Source organism: Canis lupus, chromosome 15 (genome assembly GCF_003254725.2).
Source record: "Canis lupus dingo isolate Sandy chromosome 15, ASM325472v2, whole genome shotgun sequence".
Lineage (NCBI taxonomy): Eukaryota > Metazoa > Chordata > Mammalia > Carnivora > Canidae > Canis > Canis lupus.
This window is the reverse complement of record NC_064257.1, coordinates 50,263,471-50,276,028: the sequence shown is the minus strand read 5'-3', so window position 1 is coordinate 50,276,028 and position 12,558 is coordinate 50,263,471. Positions and strand designations below refer to the sequence as shown.

Sequence of the window (12,558 nt, the reverse complement as noted above, 5' to 3'; positions counted from 1 at the left end):
CCCTTTCCAGTGTTTTAGAGTACCAAAATATTCTTTGCTAGTCATTTAGACTTTTCCCAATTTTAAGAGAACTCTCTCAAATATTGATGTATAGAAGGGAGCATTTGTGCTTTATTTTGTAGTGAGGATGTTTTAGGGAGTTCTTTGTATAATGCTTGCTTATTTAGCTAGCTCATACTTCTTTTTTTTTTTTTTTTTTTAAGATTTTATTTATTTCTTTGAGAAAGCACAAGCAGGGGCAGCAGCAGAGGCAGAGGGAGAAGCAGGCTCCTCACTGAGCAGGGAGCCTAACAACAGGGCTGGATCCCAGGACCCTGAGATCATGACTTGAGCTGAAGGCAGATGCTTAACCAACTGGGCCACTCAGGTGCCCCTAGCTCATACTTTTCTTAATGAAATGTCCACATGGTACCACATATTGTATGTCATCAAGTCTGAGATACCATGGGTTATTAGATGCATTTCCATCTTCAGAAATGTTACTTGTTTTTTAAAAAGTCGTATCCTAGGATTAAAGAGATTCAATAAGCTAAAGAAAATATTACATTAGCTTTTGTTCTGTAAAAACAAACAAACAAAAAACTCCATTTGATTACTTTTCATATGACAAGTAGATGCAGTGAAGAAAACTTGTTCTTAGCTAATAGGAATAACAGGTAGAGGGATCCCTGGGTGGCACAGCGGTTTGGCGCCTGCCTTTGACCCAGGGCGTGATCCTGGAGACCCGGGATCGAATCCCACATCAGGCTCCCAGTGCATGGAGCCTGCTTCTCTCTCTGCCTCTCTCTCTCTCTCTCTCTCTCTCTCTCTCTCTCTCTCTCTTTCTCTCTGTGACTATCATAAATAAATAAAAATTTAAAAAAAAAAGGAATAACAGTTAGAATTACCCCAAAGGTATATAGTACTATATGTATTTTTTCAGATAAATATTCTGCAGCAAAGAAATCTACTAGCAACAAAAGGCCAACTAGACAGGTATATCAGGACCTTAATCCTTTGAATACCATATCCATTTCTGACACACCCAAGGCCTCATTGTTGGACATTGCCCTTTCTTTTCAGGTCTGGCGCCAAAGGAACTAGAGATGAATCACTTGCCTAAAAGCTTACAATGCTTTCATGCCTAACATGTAGAGAGATATAATTTCATAGTAAAATGGGGGGGTCATGAGTTGACCTATGTGCTATATAGTTGAGGGATAATTAAGCTGGCATGATTTCTACAGATGTGCTGTGGGGGTATTTAATGAGGACTTTTCCGTTGCATAACAAGCAAAATGGGAGAGCTTTTCCCCTTACTGTTCTGCTATTGCTCCTAAGGCAGTGATACAGCATTGTTTTGGTCCAGCTCCATCTATTCTAACAAAGTACCCTGTACTCCATTTATAAATTGAATGAGAACAAATGATACACCATTTTGGATAGAGGGAAATTGAAACAAAACACCACCGCAAAATAGAAGTAGAAATTCAAAACATAACAAAAAAAAACAGAAATTTTGTACTGTTTAAATTTTTAGTAGTCATTGATTCTGCTCTTTTTGGCAACCAGATTGATGCTTCATCCTGTTTATTTGGGGGCAGAGATTGGTCATTTTGTATATTTGTGTATTTGGGTGTTAACACATAGGTTTTTTTACTTGAAAATTTTATAGCAAGAAAAGGCACCAATAACAATAACATCTTATGTTGAAATTTACATAAAGAAGTACCCTGATACAATGAGAAGCACATACAATTTAGAAGAAAAAGATCTTAGTATGTATTTTGGCTTTACCTCCTAATACTAGGGAATTTTGTTGTTATCATGTAACCGCTCTTGCCTTATTTTCATTCTTTATAAAACAGATTTAACACTAAAAAGTTGTCAGATAGAAGACAACATGTAAATGTGCTTATGTATTTGTATTTATGTATGTGTATTTGGAAATATAGTGGAGACTCAGTAAACGTTAGTTTCCTCTTTTGGTCAAGAGGTAACCTTTACGAGCCTTACTTTTCTCAGTTCTAAAAAAGGACTATTAAAAACAGCTTCATACAAATGTTACTAGACTAACTGTATTAGCATTATTTTAATCAAAACAAATTTGCATTGCACTAAAACCGTGAATGTACTTTGAAAATACCTTCAAAATATTTTTAAATAATGTAGAAAATACTTCTGCGTTTTGAAATTAAAAGTGGAATAAAACTCTTTTGAAGGATTTAATTAAGTTCCATGTTAACACTTAGAAATTGTACATGTTCTCTAACTTATTTTATATAGGTCTTTTTATTTGCTAGTCAACAAAATATTGATAATGCCAAAAGAAAATGAATTCAGAATTACTTTGCAATTGTATTTGAGGCAATATGATCAAGAAACCCTATGTGAGGAAGAGTTTAAAAAAGTTATAAGAAGTGAGTTCTTGACCACATGAAATTCAGGCACAGTACTGCCCAAAGTCATAAAATGTTTGTCTGAATGGGCTATATAGATGTCATCCAGACTAGTAACCACTACTGGTATGTGAGTCACTTGCATCAATACTGGATGAGTTGTTTGTTTGTTCATTCATTCATTCATTCATTCATTTTTGAGTTGTTTATTTAAAACATAAAGTGTCCTCAGCTCCACCTTGACCACTGCATCAGATTCTTTGATGGTGAGTTTTAGGACTGATTCTTATACTCCTCAACCAGCATTTGGATAAACACTGGTCTGGACCAAGCCCCTCATTATACAGATGGGGTCTCTGAGACAGATTAATTAGGGGACTTTCATAGTTCCATGGTGAATTTACTGGTGAAACCCAAGCTCCTGATTACAATTCAGTGTTCCTTATATTCTCTCCTACCTTCATTCTCTAATTATCTGAAATAAAATACCACTTCCATGGGGGAATTTTCAAGTTTGCATTTGCAATTATATCCACAAAGTAAGTTTTGTTTCTCATGATCCTCTTCAAATTTGGAATGTTTTTCCTGTCCCCTTAAATATGTTTTCACATAACTTTACCATAAAAGACCAAAGGAAGATGCTTTTATCTGGGACAAATATTTTTCAGGACAGAAATAAAATAATTATCAGAATTACCTATCACTTGTGCAGATACAGAAACGAAGGCCTGCAGAGGTTAAACTGTAATCTAATTAGTGGAAGTATCTTCTCCAAGGGTTGGGTTTTTTGATCTCCAATTCAGTGCTCTTTCCACTATTCCTCATTAAAGTTTGGTGTGGGTTGTTGTTATTTTGTTTTAATATACTCATTAACTGCTAGGTCTTCAAGTTAACACATACTTCCCATACTGGTAAATCATGTATCTATACAAAATTTGGAACCAATCTTGGAACCAGACTAAACAAGTTAAGTTCTAATAATAATGTCAAATATAAGTATCTACTAGAAATACTCTGGAGAGAATTTTGAGATGGTGGTGGTGTGGTACTTCCTGACTCTTTGGGGGTTCATTTATTTATTCAATAAATAGTTACTGAGCACCTGTCAGGTGCTAGGTTCTACTTTGGATTTGGGATACAGTAGTGAACAAAACAGACCAAAAACCCTTTCTCACAGAACTTAGACTATAGTCTAAGAGGGAGAGGGAAGGAATGGGGTTTAGGGGGTTTGGAAATGGTTTGCGATTTTAGACAGGTTGTCCAGAGTAGGTAGATCTCAGAAGGAAGCAAGCCATGTGGATATCAAGGCAAGACTGTTCCAGGAACAGCAAGCGGAAAGGCTCTGAAGCAGAGCATGCTTGGTGTGTTTATGGCTAAAGCGAGTAAACAAGAGGGAAAAGTAAACAAGAGTAAGAAATTAGAACCTTGTAGGCCAACCTAAAGACTTCAGTTTTTTGCTTTGAAGTAGGAAGCTACTAGAGAATTTTAAGCAGAAGAGTAGGTATCACTGACTGTTTTGTGGAGAATAGAACGAGGAGGGTAGAGATGGGAAGTTGAAAGACTGGGTAAGAGGTTATAGGAATAATAAGGTGAGAGATGATAGTAGCTAGACCAATGAATGTAGTTAATGGTCAGATTCTGGATATATTTTGAAGTTTAAGACCTTAAAATTTCTTGATGATTCAGAACCATCTGATGGTGGTGAGAATGGGAGAGTCAGGGATGACTCCAGAGTTTTTGGCCTGAGCAACTAATAGAATAGAATTACATTTTACTGAAATAGGGAAGATTGTGGATGTGCATATCAGAAGAGAAGGATCATGGACATGTTAAGTTTCTGTTACATATCTAAGAATACATACTGAGTAAGCAATTTTATATAGTGGTCTGGATTTCAGGGAAGAAATCCGGCTAGAGAGAGGAAAGTGTCTATATGGTTCATACCTTTGTTGGAACCATCTGGCAGATGTGACTTTAAGTAATTATTAGACTATTGGATATGTGTAGTTGTGGAAACAGCCTCATTTACTATCAGTTTATAGCCTATGTTGCTAATGCTTGTCAGTGGTGATACTTTTCAATAAAATGTCACAAAGTGCCATCTGCTGAATGTATGTATAATTTAAATCAAGGTATACTTTTTATCTGACTTGTTAAATCAAATAGTGTTTAATGCAAAAACATTGTTTAGAAATATTTTGCTATGCAGGCATAATTTTTGTCATGAACTTTGCCTTAAATATGTAGAAATTTTGACACAGTTTTTAATGTTTAAGATTTTAATGTTTAAGATCTGAATTAGTTTTTGTCTTCTGATCTGACTTGTTTCATTCTAAACCCCATCCCTAAAATCCTTGAAAATAGACATTTGCCATCCATTAGCAGTTCTGTATCATGTATTGATAATGTTTTTCTCTTCCTTTCTTTCTTAAGAAAACAGTGACAATACGTTAACTGAAAAAAAAAGAAAACGTCAAACATGTATATTACCTTAAAACAGAAATATTCATAGTAGCTATTGATGTTATTAACTTATGTAAAGTATATAGAGGAGTAATATGTTGAAAGGTATTTCACTCTTTTCACTGTAGAAGATTATATAGGATATCTTTATTTTTATATCAAAATTGAACCACAAGCACTTCCAAAAACTATTTCTAAGGCAGCCATTCACATATGCACAGGGGTTTAAGAAGTTTGCATTAAAATTATTATGCTATCAAGTTACTTAATTAAAGCTGCATTTTAATCTAGTCACTGTATGTTGTCCATCACCCAAATTGTCATGTCCTTAGAATAGTGTCCATGAATCCTTATGATGTAGATGCAGAAGAATAGCATGTTATGAATAGCATGTTACCTTCAGTCCTGTGAGGAATGTAAATCAATAAATCAGAGTTTATAGTGTTGATACTAAATGATCAGAGATGAGTGGAGATTGATCAGTGTAAGTTTTTTCAAAGAAGTAAGTTTTGAACCAGGATTTGAAGCTATATAAGGAAAACTGAACAAAACAATCTACCTTCAAATGAACTGCTTTTAATTGGTCATGTGTATGCAGATACATGTATATGCGTATTTTTTATTTTTATTTATCAGTCCTCTAACTAAAAAGGATACATGATGAGTATTCCAGAAGAATGTTCTGGGTATGCATATATATAGAAATAAAAGAAAAAAAAGGATTTGTTAGAGCCTGTGTTTCCTCATATTTGGTGATAAAATGGAAATGTTTCCCAGAGTTTTCATGGTTAAATAAAATGATGTTTGTGATAAGTACAATGGGAGGAGTACAACTGAAGTGTTTGATAGTATTAACATAATTTACACTTTATGATAGAAAAGAAGAAATGAAATTCAGTGTAGATTCTAAAGGGATACAGATTTTTTAAAGTACTTTTAAAAAGTATTCTAAATAAGGCTTCCTGGATCCTCGGTATCTCTCAGTTTGCAGTTATTATCTATTTCACATATTATAAAAATCCAGATTCCCAGTTTAAGCAAGAAATGAAAAGTCAAAATCCAGATCTTTCTAGCTCTAAACCCCACCTACTGTTCTCTCTTCACCCACTTCCAAAATGGACATAATAATTCACAGAGGTACTGAAATCAGCCTGCTCAAGGATGTTCTTTCTCTTAATTAAATATCACAAGGTTACTTAAATGTTTTACGTGATTATCATGAGGGGAAATTCTAACTTTTTTTTTTTTTTTAATTCTAACATTTTAAATTATTCACATGGTTTTTAAATTTTTCCTTTTAAGAGTCATGGCTCTTTTGTGCAGATGTTCCTCACCGGAATAAATAAATAAATAATCCCCTAGTCTAGTTTAAAGTAACTCATATTTTAAAAAATTATGATGTTTTTTTGTTTTTCCATAATGTAATACTTTGTTTCTGACCCTTTTGTTTATACTCTAATTTTATTACTAAGTCAGTTACTGTTTCATACTTTTGCTGGTTTTTACCTGAAATTATTTTCACATGGTAAGTCAAAGATCTTTTATTTTGTGGAAGACACTTGTCAGATGTGCAGTATATCCACTTATTAATTTTTCTCTAAATTATGCTGCCAGTATCCTAACCCTCAGATGAGTGCCTTATTGACACCATCATATTTTATGGTACCCACTAGAAAGAATATAGAGAAAGGAAAATCGTCTTTCAAAATATCCTATTTACTCCATAGCCCGAGCTGATATTTCCAAATAAAACTTTGTTTCTCAACCAGTGTCTTGATGGTAGATGAACATATAACATTTATAATAATGTAGTGCAAAAATATTTGTCAAAACCATGGCTTTAGTAATTTTACAAAATAAAGGTAGCTAGTAAATTTGATGAGACTAATTGATTATCACTTCAGTATTCTGGAGAAAACTTCACTATAATCAGCCACTTTTATATATAAATGTGGTTTTTCCTTTATGAGTTTGTAATTTGAGCATCTGTTAAAATACTAAAAATTTCTACTTCCTTTTTCATAGAGCTGGAGTGGACCAGAGAAATTGCTTGCTTTAGATGAGCTTATTGATAGTTGTGAACCAACCCAAGTAAAACATATGATGCAAGTGATAGAACCCCAGTTTCAACGAGACTTCATTTCCTTGCTCCCTAAAGAGGTAAGGATTATCAATTATATTTTTCATCCGGTGCTATATGAAAATATAACTCAACAGCAACCACCTTCAAACATGGTCATGCTAATTCAGTATTGTTACTTTAACACTCTTAATTAGTGTTAAAGAGAGCTGTAAATGATAAGCTGCCATGACTTAATATCATTTTTAGATTAAAGTATATTTATGGACTGATTAAATGACTTGTTTCCACCTCTGCAATAAGTCATATATGAGAGTAAGCTATTGAGTTCCATTAATTTGATTATTTCTTTATCGCAGTTTTTTCCCAGGTTATTTGAAGTCCAACCTTTAGTTGTGGTACATTTATTATATATAGTAGGAGATTTTTTAGAAATTCTAATTTTATTAAAACAGCAACTTTTTTCTTATTTTGTGTTTGTTTATCCAAAGTCCCTAAAAGTCCCTAATAGGTTTTGTGATTCTATGAATTGTAGTTCTCTGTTGACTTACATTGTGTGTTTTGAAATGTATGGAATTTCACATGTATATCTTTTTTTGCTAATCCTCCTTTTTGCCCCCATCGCTCGCTCGCTCTCTCTCTCTCTCTCTCTCACATACACACACACATACACACACACACACACACAATCACAGATTTCCTGCACTGATTACATCCTTATAGCATTTCTTTTGGAATTACTTATGCCCATTTGTTTTTATATCTTTCTGTGAACTGACATTATTTTTTATCATAGATTATGATCATATGGCCATTCTTGGCAGTATAAATGAGGCATAGCTTAGATGTAGTTCTTTTATTGATATTATAGGCTTCACAGTTTCATTTCTGTCAGCAAACAAGTAATAAATGATTAAATAATCAGCATCACCATGGTTTATATTTTCACAAATTATATATTTCCCACTAATTATATGTCACCTAAGAAGAAGATATATAAAACAATAATATGCCACTGCAAATGATCTTAAAACTTCAAATATGAAGAGAAAAGGAGTCGGGTTTTTTAGATACTTATTCTAAATATCCTAAGGGCATTTAAACATAGTCTCAATAATAATTTCACATTGGATATGAATAGAATAGTTTTATCATATTTAATGTATGAAAATAAGAAAAAGCAAATTGAAATGTTTGCTTTGGAATCATGTTTCATTACTTCAAGAAAAAGCAAACTGAAATGTTTCTGCTTTGGAATGATTTTTTTAAATGGTTTAAAAAAAAATTGCATTGTCCCAGAAAAAATTTTTTTATTCTTCCTGGCGCATGCTAAAACTGAACCCTTTGAATAGAATTGGCTTATGAAATGACATAAGCTCTCTTTACTTCCAGAAGGGCATTCATAATAGGTAGCACTTTTATAAGTACTTGACTGAAAGTAGTCACCTCTAATATATTCTTCATGGTTTCCTTGGATATCCTCCTTATTTTAGAAGGTAGTATTTTTATTAAAATGTAGACTTTTCTCTTAGTCTCATTTGTCCCCTCATCCCTAAGAATGGTGAATTTCTTGTTTTGTTTTACTTTATTTGTATTTCCATAGTAATCTTTGAACGTACAAAAATGTGATTTAAAGTCAGAAGAATATGAAATATTTTTAAGAGTCTAAGAATTAAGCACAAATTACCAACAGCTGGTATAAATGCAATAAAGATTTTCTTGGATTAACTGTTCTTTTAGAGATTCCCTGAGGGAAAAGAAGGGAGGCTAGACAAGAGATTGAGAGTGAACCCTACCTAGGTCAGTAGATCATCTGTGTATTCCCTTTTTTTCAACTACTAGGAAACATTTCCTATTTTGAAAAAATGCTTTATCTTATATGTGGAGAAATAATGGTATAGATCTAAATCCTTAAGGAAACTATTATCTTATCAGAGACTAAGTGCTATTATTTAAAACACCATTACCTTCATGTCAGGAAATGGACTTATAATAAATTTCTTATAATTTCTTTCAAGAGATCTCACATCTCTTTACCAACATGTATTAACCTCAAAACCTTGATAAAAATCTCACTAGTCTCACACAGGAGGCTTATGATAAACAGCATTATCCTTATTTTATAAGTAAATACCAAGAAAAGCATAGTGATAGAGTAAATGACCTAGAACAAAATCTAGAATTCTTAACATAGGATCAACCAACATTTTCTTTATTCTTTTTTTTTCCCTCCCTCTTTCACTAGTTTAATCCATGGAAATACAGCATAATTCTGGGAAAGCATTAGCTTCCTCTCAAGTATAACATGATGGTCTCTTATGTAGGTTATAGAGAAAAACAAAAAATAGCAACTGTCACTGAAATTTCAAGTTTGGTCAAGGAAAAGGTATGAAATAGAAATATGAAATAGATTTTCAATTTAAGACCTTCTGTTTAGTGGAAGTCTTTAGGAGGAATTACTAATCTAGATTTTACCTTTAAGACAAATGAACAGAAAATTGCATTAGCCAGATCATTTTACTCAGCTGCAAGAAACCTATAAGCCCCTGCTTTTGTGTTATAGAGATGTAGTCAGGATAGTGACCATTCTCTGTCCCCTATAAGGAACCCCACGAGACAAAACCTTGCTTCCTTTGAGGAACTGGTATACTTCCCCCATAATAAACACTAAGAATTGTGTGACTAATTGCCATTCCCTTTTTGCTTGACAGTTTAATTAAAAAACCATGTAAGATATACTGTTGCCAGTATATTTGTATTCTACTTTCCCCTGGTTTAAACCTTCTTTTGATTTATATTTTTACTGGTTCTGATTTTCTTATTTATATTTTTTATTTTGCTGTTGTATTTTCTGAAATACTTAAATGTTTTGAATAGAACTGATTGGATTTAAATAGAGTAAGTTGAAGTTCATGGTGGAGTTAGGGTCTTTGCTATTTTAAAGGAAAGTGTGCCAGTTACCTGTGGAGTTAGCACTTCAACGTTCTTTAGCACATAAGTGTTTCTTTACTCTTTATTTTTATTTTTTTCAAAGATTTTATTTATTCATGAGAAACAGAGAGAGAGAGAGGCAGAGACACAGGCAGAGGGAGAAGCAGGCTCCATGCAGGGAGCCCGACATGGGACTCGATCCCTGGTCTCAAGGATCAGGCCCTGGGCTGAAGGCAGCGCTAAACTGCTGAGCCACCCAGGCTGCCCTTCTTTACTCTTTAATGCACACAAACATTGGACTAGGTGATCTCAAAATCACCAGTAATGAAAGAAATTATAGTTGATGATTTGGGATATACCTTTGAAATCGAAGGTGCTCTGGATTTGTTTTCTAGCCTTTAAGATCCATTGACTTTTTTGTGAATTACTTGATTTCTAACTCAGCTGGATAACTCAAGCAGCTGGATAACTAAAGCAAAGAATAGAGTTTTTCATGCTACTATATTAAATATCTTGGGCATTAAATAGCATCTCTTTTCCACAAATATAACTTTGTGCCTGATAATTTCTGTGTGAAATATCAATTTCACATAGAAGAATATGGTGTTAACCCATCACTGTTTATACTGACACTTAACAAACTTGCCCAGGTTTTGATTGATTGATAATTTCAAAATTAAGTGACTTATAGAGTATCCATTAAAAAATGACAATGTTGAGATATATATGTGTTTATTTATATATGTATATGGATATACACATATATACCTAGCTTGTTGAATCTGGTTATGCCTTTTTATTTAAAACGATACAGTTTCTAAATATGATACTGAATGGGCTTCTCTGGTAGACCAAAATAATTATTCCACAAAACGGTTTTCACTGTCAATTAGTAGTAATAGTATTAAATTGAATACGGACTGGTTGGAGTACTTTCTATATAAAATGTACTCAATAAATATGTGATTAATGATGAACTCTCTATATACAAAGTTCTTGGGTAAACGTAACTTATGTCATGTAATTACTGTTTAGCATCAGAAAATAATTCAGATTGTGCTTTTACTCCCTGTATGGCCTTTGGTCCTTTGAATGTTAGTTTGTTTTAATTCTGTAATTTAATTTCTGTGGAGAATAAACTTTATTGCTGCATTTAGATCATTTTGATTCTAATATCATAATTTAAATTTTTATATGATTAGTGAGGCTTAACTAGATAAGCCTTTTCAGGAGCTACCATTCTCTTCTTTCTTCTTTCCTCTTCCTTTATTTACTTGAATTGATTATACATGCTAGAAAAAAAAAAACTGATGGTGTGTAAATCTTGGAAACAAAATTTTAAAAATCAGTGATATACCAAAGAGCTAGTTTAAACATACAAACCTATCTGGCCTGTTAAGAAAATCCTCATAAGCAATGTAAAGTAATTAGAACCTAATTACTTTTATATGTCTGTGGAGCAGTTTAGTAGTTGTCCCCTCTTGTCATTTACAGTAAAAGGTATAAATATTTGAGAACTTTATCATTGTGACAATAAACACTTTGATGTGATAACAATTATATCTATCAGAAGTGATCTAAAATCAAACTACACAAAATATCTAGAAATCTCAGTTCTTAATTTTAAGTCTTGTCTTCAGTGAATTTACATGGTAGTGGGGAGAGAAAAGTATAAAATCTAAACAACTAATAAAGTATACCTATATACATGAGCGATGGAGTTATTGAGGCTCACAGAGCAGAGGCAGAGAGGCTTAATTCCTTGAAGAGGTGAGGTTGGTAGAGTGAAGTTCATAAAAACCAATAGAGTAAGCTTTTTAAGTCTGGCATATATTTAAGATTGACTATTAGAAAGTACTGCCTTTTATAATTTTAAAAATTAGAATGTACAATTATGTTACATTTACCTAGAAGTACTTCATTCTATAGAAAATAATTATGTATAAGTTAAATATTTATATTCTTTATTATTTATATGTTAAATAAGTATATATTTAAAATATGAGTATACTATGCTTTTTTCCTTTTCATAGCTGGCACTTTATGTGCTTTCATTCCTGGAACCCAAAGACCTGCTACAAGCGGCTCAGACGTGTCGCTACTGGAGAATTTTGGCTGAAGACAACCTTCTCTGGAGAGAGAAATGCAAAGAAGAGGGTAAGGTTCAAAATCACAAAGAGAAAATTTTTATACTTTGAAAAAGCAAAATGATTCTGAAAACAAAAATAGAAAAAAGTAAAAATTAGAAGTTTTATATCCACATAGAACAAAGTAGTGAATAATTGAAAAAGGGGAACTTTGGCAGTCTATCAAAGAATCAAGAATGAGTCTTCATTTGCATTCACCTACTTATATAAAATCCACAGGTTATTCCACACATTCAAATGAGCCAGATCTTGGAGCTAACCCATTTAATGAGCCCTAATAACTAATGGCAAATATATCGGATTTGCTTCCCAGTCTCTAATACACTTAGTAAACAATGAAAATATCAAGATGAGGATGATTTTAAGGGAACCTAAAAAACAAAATAAACAAAACAAAACACAGACCTATAGCTACAGAGAGCAGATTGGTGATGGCCAGAGGGGAGGGGGCTTGGAGAGGCACAAAATGGGTAAAGGGGATTAAGAACTACAAACTTCGAATTATGAAATAAGGAGATAATGTAAGCATGGGGAATATAGTCAATAATATTTTAGTAAC

General features: G+C 33.0%; 1 protein-coding gene across 4 annotated transcripts in view; it reads left to right on the top strand.

The window, feature by feature from the left end:
* FBXW7 (F-box and WD repeat domain containing 7) overlaps nt 1-12,558 on the top strand; it is a 233,559-nt gene that overhangs the window by 209,199 nt on the left and 11,802 nt on the right. For all 4 annotated transcript variants that reach the window (XM_049094232.1, XM_035698870.2, XM_025439038.3 and 1 more), the window contains 2 exons: nt 6,867-7,001; nt 11,886-12,009. In XM_049094232.1, coding sequence (XP_048950189.1) covers nt 6,867-7,001; nt 11,886-12,009 — 259 coding nt within the window. The remainder of the gene's footprint in view (nt 1-6,866; nt 7,002-11,885; nt 12,010-12,558) is intronic.